Source organism: Streptopelia decaocto (genome assembly GCF_964273445.1).
Source record: "Streptopelia decaocto genome assembly, chromosome: 4".
NCBI classification, from domain to species: domain Eukaryota; kingdom Metazoa; phylum Chordata; class Aves; order Columbiformes; family Columbidae; genus Streptopelia; species Streptopelia decaocto.
The window spans coordinates 61521159-61537879 of NC_138658.1; the positions used below are offsets into that span (position 1 = coordinate 61521159).

The 16721-nt window shown below is 41.3% G+C and overlaps 1 protein-coding gene across 1 annotated transcript; it reads right to left on the bottom strand.

The window, feature by feature from the left end:
• Positions 1 to 705: 705 nt before the first annotated feature.
• On the bottom strand, positions 706 to 14373 carry LAP3 (leucine aminopeptidase 3). Its single transcript, XM_082050963.1, has 13 exons — positions 14216 to 14373; positions 13524 to 13639; positions 13153 to 13207; positions 10879 to 10984; positions 9623 to 9782; positions 8847 to 9008; positions 7748 to 7906; positions 6950 to 7074; positions 5523 to 5611; positions 4047 to 4149; positions 2047 to 2126; positions 1302 to 1414; positions 706 to 1192 (listed from the first exon to the last, which is right to left on the bottom strand). Exons 1-13 carry the CDS (start codon positions 14336 to 14338, stop codon positions 994 to 996), a joined length of 1590 nt encoding a protein of 529 aa, XP_081907089.1. The 5' UTR covers positions 14339 to 14373; the 3' UTR covers positions 706 to 993.
• Positions 14374 to 16721: the final 2348 nt, after the last annotated feature.

A 16721-nucleotide genomic window follows, 5' to 3' on the forward strand; every position in this document is an offset into this window, starting at 1 on the left:
CCGGGCCGCCCGAGCTCCGCAGCGCGGCCGCCAGCCCCGGGCCCGGCTCACGCAGGGCAGCGCGAGCCGCCGGCTGTCCCCCCCGAGTTAAACGGTGAAGAGGCGAAGCAGAGAAAGCAAAACCATCCTTCCCAGCGGAACCACTGCCGGCCGGCGCCCTCCCGCGCCTCCCAGCACGGGGAAGCACCAGTTCAGAGCCACTGGTTACACACCGGCCATCAACAGAAAAAACCGCCCCCTGGGCCTCAAGAAAACTTCGCCCCACCTTCTAAGTGTTGGGCCTGTTTGACGTTTGAACTGGGGCTGGTGTCCCTGCTTGGAGCCCGACAGGCTCACAGCAGCAAAGGGAGGAGCAGCAGGGTGACAGAAAGGGCAGGCTGCCCCAAAACAGCCCACCAAGCACTAACCTACAGGCACTGGTTTTTGTAAAACAGTTACAACATGCATTCTTGTCTGCAGTTGTTTAGTACATGATTTAGTGCTGAAGCCATGTTAATCATACCAACTGCAACAGCCTCGACACTGACCGTGCATCATTTCTACCTCGATACACACCAACGGCAGTTTTAGTTTTTCTAAGGAAAAATGTCAGAGTATTGTTTTTATAAACAACTTCGCAGTTGCCTTTCACACCACCTACAATTCACCCAAAACAGAGGCACAGCCATGACCTCCATCTATTGTTAATTCTTTTCCAATCAAAACACAGGCACAAAGAAGAGATTTATTGTTTGCAATAATTCTGCTTACTTTATATATAAAATGAGATGCTCTCCATCATCATGTTTTGGTACAAATATATCAATAGGTCAAATGGAATATTATTTCAAACTGCATAATATGGGATGACAAGTCTCAAAAGTGAGATATTCTTACCCAAGTCGTTATTTATAAAATGCATCTGTAGTTCATCGCCATAGTGAAGATCCACTGGGGACATTCATATATGAATACTTTTCTTAAGGCAGAGTGCATGATTTTAGATTAAGTATTTTATTTGGTATTACGACTGTCTTGACTTAATCGAGCCGCAAACTCTACTAGTGTTCTTGTAGGCCGCCCTGCCATGCCTTTGCGAAGATACGGCACCTCATCTTTATTCGACATCACACCGGCTATATCCAAATGAGCCCAGTGCGGGGCAGTCACAAACTCCTTCAGGAACGCAGCAGCTGTGCACGCTCCTCCAGCTCTGCGGAAAGCGGAAGAATTGTACTGTTTCTAAAGCAACACCAACAGCGCAAACATTAAGCAAATACACTGTCAGAAAGGGCCACATGAAGGGTATTGGTGCATCTTACCTGCTGTACTTGCCAATGTTACTCAGATCTGCAAGAGGACAGTCTGTTACTTGTTTTGTGTAATGTTCAAAAAGAGGCATTCGCCAAACTCTGTCTCCTGTCACAATGCTGGCCTGGAAAAGAAACAGTCATTCTTCTTTTTAAACTGCATTTAAAAGCCCCAGTATCGTGCGTGCTTATTTTTGCTTAGCGTTGCTCAATCTAAAAAAAAAAATCTTCAGCCCAGTGTATTAGGTATTTGGAAATACACCGCAAAACAAAATAGTGAATCCTGCTTTTTAGGTACTTTAGTGTTAGTCAAAAGGGGTTTTTTTTTGCTCCCCAAATTTTCCTAACACCACAAATCCTTCCATTCAGAGACCTCCTTTAACCATCACACTTCAGACACTCACAAGGTCTCTGAATTTCTTAATGTTTTTAAGCAAGTTCAATTATCTCTTTAACATGAATTAATTACTGTCAGTAGTCCAGAGCTTATGCATATGCACTAAGTCCTCAGAAGATGCAGATCCCTAAGATGACGTGCATGCTGTTTGCTGTATATTAAACGTCATTAAAGAGCTAGTCATTAATAGTCAAAATCATTTAATTTCAAGTAGAGGACTAAAGCCATTCCTACAAGGTTTCAAAATGTAATAATATACCTTTTAGATCGGCATAAAGACTTCCTGTAATGCATTAACTTTTCAATAAGAACAGCTATTACTGAATGATTGTTGATTCAACGATAAGGCAGATGTTCTACCTCATAAAGGTGACTCCAAAGCCAAGAGGAGTTTGTGAACACTCCAGTCGCAGCGGACCCCAACGCCACATCCATGGCACCTACAGAAACACAGGGTTATACAACAATGGCAAAGAGGGACCCGAGCTGTTCCTCTGCATCCTGAATCCTCACAGAACTTTCCTTCTTTAATTCCCATTATCAGTAATTTCTAAAGTCTGCAAAACGTAAATATTTTAGTGCACTTACATTTTTAAAAGTTTAAACTTATGAAAACATTTATATAATCTAATAGGACAATAATTCATAAAAACTATATTCTGTACCTCATGAAACTGTATTTTTGGTTTTCAGCATGATGTTTCTTAGCAATATTTCTAATGTAATGTATTCAGCAATAAGTGTCTTATCAAAAGAAAAATTTAAAAAAAATCTAAAATCTATTGTTTACTTATAGAAAATATGAGTGGACTTTTTCCAATTTATAGACTTGTACAATTTCTGAGATGATACTTTCCCTTTTGGGAATTTCACTTGCATAGATTTTTTGCACAGCATATGTGAATTAGCTTTTAGTGAAATAATCCTTATCAAAATACTAAGCCATGCCTAAACCAGAGGGATTTCATACATATTTATTTATTTGATGTCACAAAACTGCTTCTTTAATGCCAAAGCGCAATTCTCAGTGAGATTTTTTTTAAAAAAAGTAGTTTAACAAAATGATATGTCCAAGACATTTTTACAGGAGCTTTCCTCCTTCCTGCTTGGTGCAAGGATCCCAAACGCAGAATAATCTACAAGGCATTTCAAAAAGATGGACTCAATTCAAAATGTTGTCTCAATGTTGTCCATACAGCAGGTGGAGTGAATATAGAGCATTTATAAAAACTGTTAGTAAAACTTGATAACTCATTAAACCATTTGTAAATTTGTGTGTAACTGTAACATGTTGCCACTGTGAAATACATATACTGCTTTGAAATTGGATCCATCTTTTTGGAACACCCTGTATAGTGGGAGTAAACTCCTTCTATCATGCCCTTTATATGGGAATGCTTTTATACAAGACAATGATCATACAATCAGCTTCCCTTCTGCCTATTGAAATGTTCCACAGCATTTAAACTGACAAAAAATGATGGAACATAATTTAAAGCACTAGTAGAGAATATTTGGAAATGTAATTATTTTGCTTAGCATATTCGTTAAGCTACACAGTGGACTCCTGACAGAACTATTATTCTGTGTTTTGCTCATGTCAGCTACAGCCACTGCACCCATGACAGCTTGTTACTGCAGTTCATGAGATACAGACACAATGCTGGTTTTAAATTTAAAATTATAACCTCATTCATATACAACTGTAGAGATTAAACAATTAAAGCACATTTTATTATGCCTGAAAGTATGCAAACTGCACATAGGAGATACTTCAGTCAAATGAATTATTGGGAAGATGATAATGACTCTCCTGTTATCTAGAATCATAGACCTAAGCTACTTCACGTACTGGAAGAACTGGTGCTGGCTTGGCCAGAGCTCGGGCACTCAGGAAGCCGTTCACAAAGAAGACATTTTGGCTGCAGCATGGCCGGTGCCATACACACCTGGCAGGATTCTTCCACAGCCACACCAGTATCTCTGCATCACGCAGCCCCGAGAGCGGGGAGCGCTTAGCTCAGAAATGGAGACGCCAGGAAACATTGTGCAGAAACATCCAAGTCTGTGTAGATTTTCCCACCCTTAGTTCCAGCTCAACTGGGCCGGCTCAGCTCCATCTCCATGGCTGAGCATGCACCCTGCATCCCAACACCCTCCCCAGCCCTAGAGATACGGTGGCTATGCAAGTTGTTACAGCATAAACTGTGCTAGCTCTTGTCCTACAACATCTAAAATCATCTCAGCTGCTTTCGAATTCAGTTGGGCTTGATATACACAGTGCAACTAATCCGCAGCCCAATTAATGAGAGCAACAAAGAACTGACTTGCAAAATGAGCTGGGAAGGGAGATTGCTTACCTGTTAATGTTGCAGCATTCACAATAGCCCTTGGATTAAAATTGTGGGCATAACAGAGAGCATCAGCTAACAGCAGTCTTCCTTCTGCATCTGTGTTATCTACCTTCAGGTGCAAAATTAGTAAAAACAGATTAACTACTGAGAATATCCCTTTCACAGACTATTTCCTACATATTATCTTAGCTGTCAGATTGTGAATGCACTGTCACAGGCCGTAGGAACTTCAGGTAATCCAAATTTACTCAAAAAAGATAGTATTGATATACAGTTACATTCATGAAATGAAAGCATGCCTGTAGCTGAACTCAAGTGAACTCTTGTGCATGCTGGGCCTCTGTGCCGCTGGCTCCTCTGGAGAGCCTGGAGGCTGGAGAGGTGGCCAGTGGAGCGCAGGGGACTGGTGACCACCCCCAGCAAAGCCCAGGAATCCCAGGGGCTGTTTCTGAGCAAGCACAGCGATCTGGCCCATGGAAACTGCCGTGGAGGAGAGGGCACCACAAAGAAGCGCAGATGCATGCCAAGAAACAGTTCCTGGTTATACTGCTTTCTCTTTGGATCTTGAAACTTTTTCCCTCTAACAGAAATTAATAGCCCTTTTGGTCCCTTCCCCTTTCAGGGAAAATTAATGATAAATTCTGCATGATTAATTGAATGATGTGCTCTGAGCTATTAGCACTTTCTGGCAGACTTCTTGGTGGGGGAATATGTGCCCAGTCTGTTCCCTCAAAGCAGAAGGTGGCTCAGTTTAGGGAGGAGAACCTCAAGGACCCGGAAGGCTCAGCAAGTGAAAGGCAGAAGAATAACAGAAATGCAGACGGAAATAAATATTGATCAAGCCATCTACTTCTGCATGAAATCGGCGGTCTACAGCACAATGACTCTAAGTACCATTTAATCTATTAGATGAGTATGGAACAGTTTGGATTCAATATGAAATATGTATTTTGGGTACATGTTTGGCAAGCTCCTTTGAACTGGCAGCCCCTATGACTCAGTTCTGATTGCTCAGAGCAGCTTGGCAGGGTAAAGATCTTGGTTATGTCAGCAGGAAGCTCGTACTCTCATGTGTTTAGACTCTAGAGAGCCTGGAAGTGTCCTGAAGGGTCTGCTGGAAGCAACTCATATGTTATTCGTCCTGACTGAGAACCTGTATTTATGAGCACTGTGCTAAACCCAAGAATTTCTATTAGTTCAGTAAATTACCATACTTCTCAGTTTTGCTAGCAATTTATAAAACATGTCTAATCCCTTCAATCTATATTTATATTTGAAAGAACCCTATGATGGCAAATTCTAATTAACAACATGCTGCTTAAAATTTTTAAAAACAATACATTTACATTGCCTATCTTTGTAAAGGCCTTTTTTTTTGGTTTTAAATTTAAAATTATACACACACACTGACTGCGGTCATATAACTTGATTGATTAAACCAGTTCACGGAATGTACTCAAAATCCAAGTTCCACATGCCAACCTGTATTGTTTTTCCATTCTTGGCTCTAACTACATCCCCGGGCTTGTTTGCTTTCCCACTGGGCATATTTTCACAGAGGGGTGCCAAACCTCAGAGAGAAAAAGAAAAGTGCATTACTAGTTTTTTTCTCAGACAAGATGCAGGCAAAACACTTAGAAAAAACCCAAGCACCTTCTTAAGAAAACAGTACTAGTCTCATCTTGAATTTATGTTCAAAATCAAATTTTCCTGGGGAAATTTCTCTGCATGTTTTACCACCACCACATTCTCTCACCTACACCATTTTACCACTGGGATTTATTCCTGCTTTATGCCCAGACAGGATCAGAGGAGCAATAAATAGAATCTTATGTCTTCCATATATGAATAATTAGTCACATGTAAAGGGATTTCTCTCTGAAATTAAAAGCTTCTCAAATTAACACTCTGAGCCAGTCAAGCTCTGCTAATTGCAAATAAACATTGTGTAATGTCAAGAGTGGTCCAAGGACTCACCATAGACCTCCAGCCACAAGAAGGGCAAATAGAGATCAACAGAAAAGAAGTTCAGCATCAAAACTCCAACTATAAATGCAATAATGGGATGAAAGACACTCCACTATTCCTAGGGAAAAACTGCTCCTGGCACAAGGAATAACTGAACTCTGGACCAGCACTTTTCAGCCGAATTAAGTACAGGGACTTTGCGCCACTGGTGAGTCCTTTCCATTGCACTTTGAAGCGAGGAATGTGGTGAGGATGTGGGTTTCGCTGCCCTCTACTGGTTGAAGCATAAAAGTGACTAAAATATTAGATTCCTGAAAGTCAAGGTTCTGAAACATAAAACTGATCCTAGAATGGATTACATGTCATCAGCAACTCATTTTGCCACAGTTCCTGAATCAGTTCATTTAAATTTTAGCTGTGCAACATTTTTGCAGAAAAAAATATAAGCATTGCTCATACTTAAAAATAGTATCAGCAGATTGGGGTTTTTTTTTGTTTATTTTAGGTGTTTTCTGAGATATTCAGCGAAGGAAACAAAAGCTGATCCCTCTGCCTGTTCAGCTGTGGCAAACACTCCTGGAGGTAGCTCAGCTAACTCCTTTTCATTTTTACTTGCTTTTACAGATAAACATCACTCCTTCTTGTAATGAAGGATCAGAACTTCTGAAAAAAATGTTGAAAAGAACTTCACTAACAATCACTTCTGACCTGAGATCTAAAAATCATGCCTTCAAAATTTTAATTCAGTACTGAAATATTTTGTTCAAGCAAAGCTAGCAATTTTTGATAAGCAAGTAAAAATGGAAGAGAACTTGAGACACGTAAGTCTGCAAGAGTCCGTGGCATTTCTGTAAGGCCATTACCAGTGCTGATACTAGAAAGCGACTTTGTCAAAAAGAAATCTTGTACAGATTTTTGTATTCTTACACAAACAGACTTACCAATTATGTTAAGAGGTAGATTTAAAGCTGCTGCTGTCACAATGGCTGAACAGACAGTTGCTGCCCCTCCCATATCTGCTCTCATCGCATCCATACCAGATGATGGCTTCAGTGAAATGCCCCCACTGGAATAAACAGAACAAATATCACCCAACATGTAGGAGCTCAAAGTTGAATACACTGAAAGTGTTCTCTCCATCAGAATGCTTCAGCACCAAGTATCAGTAAATGTGTTTTCAAATATTCCTGCAACTGCCTAACAAACATACTGAAAGCAAGATATCTGTGTTTTCATTTCAAATGAAATATAAAATTATTTCATCATAATTAGTCTGCTGCAGATTGCCTGGATTTTTATGGCATCCTAACTCAATGGTCTTCATAACAACTAAAGAGCACAAAACAAGATAGTACACCTGGTAAAATCAGCATATGGAAGAGGAAAAGACTGGTAAATTCTTCAGTAGTTACGTGATATGAAAAGCAGTTATAAGGAACTACTGCAAAGAATGAACTGTTTTCTCTCTAAGCATGATCTAGATATCCTGTGACAGACTGCAATTCCAAACATGTAAATTCTTCATCCAGGCCAAAACCAGAAAAAATAGCAAGTACCTTGTTTTGTTCCCCCCTCCCCAAATTTCCATTTTCCCCTTACAAGACAAGTGCTTATCAATTCCTACTTTGTCCAACCACTCAAGCTTGTCTTTGCTGAGCAAAGAAAAAGCATCTTCCCATTGCACATGAATAGCAGAAAGGCATTTTTCCCCTTAGTCATTAAAATATTAGCATACATACCTGTCAAATGTCACTCCTTTTCCTACAAATACCAGTGGGGAGTCATTTGTGTTAGCACCACCTGAATAGTTAATCTCCAAAAAGACGGGAGGTTCAGCTGAACCCTTCGCTACACTCAGGAATGCTCCCATCTGTTGGGTCGCTATCCAAGACTCCGGTCTGTAATAGAAATAACTTTTTATTTTGGTAATTGGACACTTTGACTAGTGTGATTTTGTTTGTTTTTAGATCACAATTCTTGAATGTTTGTACACAAACTATTAATTCCATATTAGTTAGTTATTTTGGAAATCATCATTTAGATCCAGCCGTTATTACTTTTTTTTGAGAAACAGAAAAATAATGCTTCAAAGCTGCTGCTTGTTTTTTGTGTTGTCTTGTTTAAACAACAGCAACAAAACAAACAACAATCAGTCTATCCTTTCTGCATCAGAAGCATTAAACCTTCACTTGCCCATCAGGCTGTAGTCTCTGAAGGCACATGGAATAACAACACTGCAGCAGGTTACAGTTTAGCTTTCTGCTATCAAGATGGTTAACTAAAGGCAAAGTTGATCTCCCTCAACTTTTGCTTTTCATGAAAACAGCTTCCAACACTTACACAACCAGTTAGCCCCTTTCCACTGAAGTGCAGTAACTAGAAAAGCCGAGGCAAGAAGCTTTAGCTCTGCAAATTCAACTGCAAGGGCTTTACAACTCCATCTCAACATTTTTAAAAGTTTAAAAAAAGCCCCAGCAATAAATACAGGATGTTTAATTACCACATCTGAACAAAAAACCAAAAGGTATGTATAAATTAATCCACTTGGGAAAAAAAACAAAAAGTATTAGGAAAAAGGTTCTTCATATTTGCCCTCCATTCACTGAGTCTTCACCAGGCTTCCTCTTTGACAGCACATGTCAATGAAGCAGTAATTGACTGCATGACTAGTAGTATCTCGCTTACTCTGCTAACTAGAAGCTCACCTTCTAATACAGAGAGTAGCTTGCAGTCTGGGCACTTCTCACACCCTTTTGTCATTCCCCTGCTTTTGTCATTAGAAGTGGCGGAATGAAAATGAGAGCACATTGCTTATTTGATTGATTCAAGGGAATTTACCTTATATGGACCTTCACAGTGCTGAAATTCCTGAGCTTCTGTTCGATATGTTCAGCAAATTTGATTGGAGTTATATAATTAGCTGGAGCCTCCATAAGGTACCGAGCAAGGTTCTGACCCTCAGCGTAGGTAACACCTTTTTGCCAGGCTTCTCTTTCAGCACTAAACAACACCACACAATAATCAGGATCATAAATATTTGCAAAGGAAATAGGTTGTCAGCACCTATCTGTTCTCTCCTGTTTGAAAATGCAGTATCATTAATTTGGGGCCATTAAGAATGCCACAGTAATCTTATTACGAGGAATTTAGGATGACATCCAAAGTTCATCTAGTCCAAATGAACTACGTAAAACATATCCATCACGGCACGGTCTGGTGTCAGTGAGCGTATCCTGATTCTCAAAAGGATTTATCCATTTGTGGAGTTTGAAATACCTCCACAGTTTTGGCATGCAATATCAACAAACATCTTTTAATGTCACAACTATGCTTCAAGTAATTTTTTAGTTTTATCCTGGGCCTTCTTTTCTATGAAGCAGCACTTATTGACCCTTAACCTCAGAACACGGCATACTAACGAAACATATGAGCAAACATTGAAATATACTCAAAACATAAAATACTTCAGGAAATTCAAAGAAGTAGTTAACAGGAATATTGCTGCTAGCCCTATTCTTTCAGTTTTATGTTTTTCTCGTGCACAAGCATGCACAGTTTTATACATAAATAAACAAACAGATATATAAATAGGCAAGCTTTCCTTTTAACATCACCTTCCATGAAGCTGAGGAGTAATTACAGGTTTCTTTTTTTGCTTCAACTCATTATATTCATGCAGTCCGAGGACAGCACCTTCCGCAGCTGCTTGAGCATCTCCACAGGGGTCTACTTCAACACAAGGGATCTCCAGGTCTTGGATTTGTCTACAACCAACTGAAAAATACAGTACAGAACCAGTAGGCCAAGTATTGCATAGAACAGCAAAACCGGTATCCAAGATGATAATTTCAGGGAAAAAATAATTTTAATGCAAGATATCTGAGAGTTTACAGGTAAATCAATTAAAAAGATCATGCAGTAGAATAATTTAAAATGCTAATAAACATATACTGACAAATTTTTACTAAGAATATCACTTGATAAATTGTAATGATTATGACATTTCACAAGAATATAAAGGAAAGCCCACAGTTGTTATGATTCCTTTAAGCTCTATCATTCTGGAGTGCTACGGATTATGACTATCTACAGGTATCAGAAACTTGCTGTAATTTAGTTTTTTGCTAAGAATATATGGCTGCTCTTTTCTTCCAAATAAGTTTATACACAGTTTTATAAACAAACAAATGTATACATTCCATAAATTCTGCTTTGTACCCAAATAATTTAACAATGTTTTGGCAGCTGTTGAGACAACACAGACTAGCACTTTGGACGTACAGCTGTCATTTATGTATGACTGACCTCTAGTCTCAGATTAGAAACTCTTGTGAAACCTCTTTTTATTCTTGTTTTATACACATTTGGATGCCACAGTTATCTTTAATGAAGATAGAGAGGCCTCCTCTGCCTATGACAGATAACATACTGAATCATACTACTGATGTCGTGAAAGATACCAGTTTATAAGACAAATATATCAGTTACAAACTAAGTAGCAAAAGTAAATATATGTGCATTACTTAAGGACAGTGTGAGCGTTAAGTGAATCAGTGATGCTCTCAGGCTTCGAAACAGTAGTAATTAAACAACTGCCTTTTCAATATCAGACTGTTTAGGAAAATTGTTTGCTACAAAAAACTGGAGTTACCTGTCTGTACATTGATTTACATGCCCTGTAACTCCTTCCTTGCTGAGGAAAAACTTCATGAATATTAGTGACACATAAATGCATTTACTAAACCATACAGTAGGTTTTGCTTTTCAAAACCAAATTATATCTAGACTTGGTGTTCCAAAGTGTGGAACATGCCGCACCATTGCAATAGTTTTATAGCAAAACGTGTAAGAAAATGTAAAAATAGTTAACCTGCTACAGCTGCACGAATATTTTCTTTGTCTTCATTCCAGTTTTCGTGGTCATTTACTCCAGCATCCTTCTTACCCAACCCAACTACAACCACACTCGGAAAGTCCTAGATGAAGCCAACACAAAAATGGATTCACTTTCCTCATTGTTACAGCCACAGCAAACAGTTGCTAAAAAGCCCTTACTTTCCAAATCAAACCAAGCACAGCATAAAAATACATTCATTACTTCCTCTACCTTAAGCCCATTTCTATGTTCAGAGTGCCAGTACGGTGCTGCTATCTTGCACTCCTAATCATTTGCCACAGGCATGCAACCAGTTGCTCTCTTGTCCAGTTAATTATATGCATTGCAGCAGATAGGGCATTATGCTCAACACACAGCAAACTTGGTACTTCTAAGGGCAAGGCTAAAAGTTCTTTGAAAGCAGATCCAGCTTTCCAGTTGCAAAAAAGGCCAGAACTGAGCTGGAGAAGTATAACCTTTTTTGGCACAGTACTACATTCAAGGAAGTAAATTCACTTCAAAGGCTGAGTCATTAGCTCAGCTGAGGAGTTGAGCTGGCATCATTTGCCAGGTAAGAAACCAAAGCTGCACGGAGGCACACAGCTCCAGAACTCAGGAAAGCAATGTAGCACAGCAGACTAAACGCTTGCCTTGAAAGCTGCAAGCAGAAGGCAAAAAGAGAGAATAACAAAGATTAAAGGAGCATTTTAAGTCTTAAGTCAATTTTGTATAAAACTCAAAGTTATATATGTGAACAAATTTCCCACTGTTCTGAAGAAAAGTTAATCTCAGGCTTTCCCTTCCATCACGAATAGATGCTCTGTCAGATTCAAGCAACCAGCTTTAAAACTGCTAGACCACAAAGCCTTCCAGTCCACAAGATGCTGAAACTAGTTTTATCTTTCCAGCAGACCAGTGATCGAAGTTAACTTTATTTAGTTATTTATTTAGAAGAAGTGTAAGGCCAAATTTTACTGTTTTCTCTTGCAGAGATTTGCTACTCACTTCATCCTGTATGCAGAACTGGGATAATGGGAACTTCAGTGGACTCAAGTTCCATGAAGCTTCTGAGAACCTTTCTGCTGAGACCAGTGTCACCCGACCGGGGTCCCCACACAGGAATTTGTATATGGTAGGCAATATTCACTAGCCCTAATGTAACATTCAGTTACATATACAGGGACACCTAGTGCCATGTTACATGTCTGTCTAACCTCTAGCTAATGCTCCAAAAAGGCATAAATTGTACCAGCTCCACAGAATCATAAAGGAGTTTGGCTCATCTAGTCCAACCCCCCCCTGCAATGAGCAGGGACATCTGCAACTAGATCAGGTTGCTCAGAGCACCGTCCAGCCTGGCCTTGAATGTCTCCAGGGACGGGGCATCTACCACATCTCTGAGCAACCTGTGCCAAGTGTTTCACCACCCTTGCAATAAAACAATGTTTTCCTTATAATTAGCCTCAATCTCACCTCTTTTAGTTTAAAGCCATTACCTCTTGTCCTTTTGCAATGGGCCCTGCTAAAAAGTCTGTCCCCATCTTTCTTATAGGCCCCTTTTAAGTACTGAAAGGCTACAATAAGGTCTCCCTGGAGCCTTCTCTTCTCCAGGCTGAATAACCCCAACTCTCACAGGCTGTGCTCATAGGAGAGGTGTTCCATGTATGTGCATTAGATGTATTAGGACTTCTCAAATGGCATCAAAAGCCTAACTTCAAGCAGATGAATCCCCATCTTATACCCTCGTGGTATATCATGTCTGTGCAAACAAAAGTCCTGCTTGAAGAACAGTCCTACATTTTGTTTTCAGAAGTTTCAAGCACATGACTTTAAAACCTCTGAATAAAGCCTATGATGAGACTACCTTGTGTTAGAACTGCCATGTCTGGAAGGTCTTTGCACGTATCAGTATACACTCATGCACTCACTCCTGAACCGAGAGGCACAGTAGAAGTCTGATCCAGAAATGCTGTGCCTCAGCTCGTTCAATAAGCAGTTATTCAGAGCACACCACCTCTGGAGCAGACTTCTTTACATATTCTCAATTTGCAGCACAGTGGAGAGAGTACAGGATTATGCAAAAGGCCATGAAACATGGGAAGTACAGAACAGGAGGTTTCAATAAGAACCACATTTTTGTTGAGAGGGCTGAGGGGTGTGGAGGAAGAACAGAGCATTTATACAAGCACAGCAGTGACTTCAGCTCAAAAAGATGCAAGGGCAAACCTCACGTTAATCAATACGCACATGAAAATCCACAGTTCATACCTGATGCAAACCATGGAATACGCGTGTTTTGCCTTTCTTCAAAGGTGGCCCACATCTAGGACACAAAAAGATTCTTTCAATAAAGAATTCCTTATTGGTGATAAATCTTACAGTACTAAACCCACTCCACAGCCACAGAGTGCTCCTCAACACTGTATGGGGACACCTGGCTCAGAGCTGATTCAAAGAAAAGGGCAGTTCCCATGAACATTTTGCATGTTTCCTCAGTGCTCAGTCCTTCCACAGGAGTTCCCCTCCAAAGTGCAGCCTGAGAAGTTACACGGATACAAATACTAATAATGATAAAAAGATCATTCTTGTTGGTGTTTGTAGGTATTTTAATCCATTTCAGAACCTTATCACACACTTACAGAGACAGAAGTTCTCTCAGCTTTCCAGACACGAGTCTATCAAAAGCATCTCCTGCACTAGTGAACTGGGCAGCACCTTCATCTTTTTCACTTGAGTAGATTCCCAGAACAAGACCCTAAAAAAGGATGTGCATTAATGTAAACACCGCAAAAAGTAGAGACTCATGTGAAAGACAACAAGCTCAAACCACAGCTACTGCTGCATGCATTCATCTCCATTTATGTATTTATCTAATGTGACGCACAAAGCAACACATTGGTAAACCAGGATAAACTACTACAACTACTTAGAATGGTGAAAAAGACATTAGATACTGTATAACTGAAGTTATAACCATTTTGGCTAATATGTAGAGATAAAACCTGTCAATCTATTAAGTACAACAGAGCTTTTTTCTTCCCCCCCCCCCCCCCCAAATGCAGATGTACGTCCAGGCGGAGCACAGGGAGCTGTGGACCCCGGGCAGTGCCCCGACAGGGAACGTCTCCCGGGCGCAGCCTCCCGGCGGCCCCGCCGCGGGCACGGCGCCCACCCCGCCGCCGCAGCGCTGCGAGGTGAAGCCGGGCTGGAGCTGGGGGGCACACGGGCACCCCCGAGCTGCCGCCGGGCACGCTCAGCCGTGAGCCGCGAGGCCGAGCCTGAAGAAGGGGCTCCCTGCGGCCCCGCCGGCCGCCTCGCGCCGCCGCCTCACCTTCCCGCCCGCCCCGCGGCTGTAGCCCCGCGGCGAGGGCCGCTGCGCCCAGCAGCTGCAGGCCAGCGGGACAGCCCGGCAGAGGCGGCGAGCAGCCACCCCCCGCACCCAGGCCAGCAGCATGGCAGGAGCAGTGGAGGCGGGCCTGGAGGCGGGACGGGAGGCGGGCAAACCGGCGTGTGCCGTCACTGCCCCCGGCGCGCTGTGGCCTCATCAGCCGGCGCCGCGCGGGGCGGTGCCCGCGGAGCGGGGGGGGCGGAGCGCGGGGTCCGCTCAGAGCCGGTGTGCTGGGGACCGGGAGGGGGCGTTTGGTTATTGACGCGTGTGTGAGACTTTGTATCGCGAGGAACTGGGGACGAGGCGGTTTCACAGCAGAGTTTTGCCCTCGCGGTGTGCTGGAAAGCTGCCTGGCAGAGGGGTTCTGCGGGTGTTGTTTGACAGCCAGTTGAACAGGAGCCAGCAGTATGCCCAGGTGGCCAAAAAGGCCAACAGCATCCTGGCTTGTATCAGGAATAGTGTGGCCAGCAGGACTAGAGAAGTGATTGTGCTACTGTACTAGACAATGGTGAGGCCCCACCTTGAATCCTGTGTTCAGCTTTGGGCCCCTCATCATAAGAAGGACACTGAGGTACTAGAGAGAGTGCAGAGGAGGTGACGAAGCTGGTGAGGGGCCTGGAGCACAAGTGTGATGAGGAGCGGCTGAGGGAGCTGGGGCTGTTTGGCCTGGAGAAAAGGAGGCTGAGGGGAGACCTTATTGCTGTTTGCAACTACCTGAAAGGAGGTTGTAGCATGGCGGGGGTTGGTCTCTTCTCCCAAGTAGCAAGTGATGGGACAAGAGCAATGGTGTCAAGTTGCACCAGGGGAGGTTTAGATTGGATATTAGGAAAAAATTCTTCACTGAAAGGGTTGCCAGGCATTGGAACAGGCTGCCCAGGGAAGTGGTGGAGTCACCATTGCTGGAGGTGTTTAAAAGGTGTTTAGATGAGGTTCTTAGGGACATAGTTTAGTGCTAGAGTTAGGTTAGGTTATGGTTGGACTCAGTGATCCTGAGGGTCTCTTCCAACTAAAATGATTCTGTAAAGGACTCTCAGTAAAGGACTCGTTTGTGCTGCTGAGGATGAAACAACTTCTCTTGAGGGCTTAGCACAGACTTTAAAACAGTCCTGGTATGTATACACTACATTTAATGTGCATTTTGAAGATTAAAATGTAAATGATTTGTGGAAAAATAAACAATTTATTGCAAATACAAAGGCAACATATTTACATTATTTTCCATGTAGCATGGTGTGTTTCTTGTACAATATCACCATGTCTGTCAAGGAAGATTGATTAGGTTCTAAGAAAGAGCAGTAACAATCCCAGAGTGAAATAATAAAAAAAAATAATAAAAAAAAAAATTTAAAAAAGGTGGTAAATGAAAATAAAAGACCAATGAGAATGACTGTGGTTATATTTTATCAGGAAAATTCACACCAGAGTACCGGGTCATCAGTGTAATATCAGAAGTAGATCTATGCTGCTTTAGCAAAATTGCTGTATGGAAAAGAACTGTTTGGAGTTTGCTGACATGTATTGAATCATCAGTATGAAGAGCCAGAGTTTCAGTGGCATTGATCATGTACTGGATTTTAATGTCAAGTGACCCGGATTATTTTGTTGTTCCCTTTCTCCTCCCTGCCCCCCTCCCCCGCCCCGCCCCTGAATTATAAAACATGAACGGTAAGTAATTTTCTTTTATGTGTGATAATCTGACACCTTACAACACTGTGTATAACAATTAGTTTGTTTTTCCATACATCTGTAACTGGACTTACACTGTTACATCAGCAGAACATGATGAAGGAAAGCTGGGCCTGTCCTCTGTAACTCTATATTGCAGTTCCCACCTCACCGCTTTTTCCATTAAGTGGTACAGAGAGAAATAACGTCTTATTAAGGACAGCAGCACTCAGAAACAATCACTGAGGGAAACTGAATCCATTTTGATTTATTCTGTAAAATTACATTTTTAACAGTAAATCATAATAATCAAAGTAGTAATTAGTTTTTAGCTTAATTTATTTTTGAAAGGCTCTTAGATACAATGAATAATTTCCTAGATCTTTGAAGAATGGCTGCATAGCTTCTCTGCATCCTGCATGGAGCTTTTATATATTCTGCATGTACAAATTAAGTGGGTATTTTCAGGATATATGAAGTTGTCTTCAATTTTATGGAAAGATAGGATTTGACCCATAACCTCTTGAAAGTTCTGCACAGATGTTGCTCATAAATGTTCTCATTTGGGATTTCAAAGCTTCCAAAGAAAAAGTACCCCCAAATAAGTCTTCATTTCCACATGTTGAGCATGCATATGATTGGATACACGAGGTAAAGTATAACTACAATGATCACACCTATATCAAGTTCCACATTTTTTTGACTTATTTTATGATGTGCAAGGGAATGCTGAAATGGTCTAAGTGATAGACTTACCTGTGGTTAACCTTAAGGTGTGCTGTGT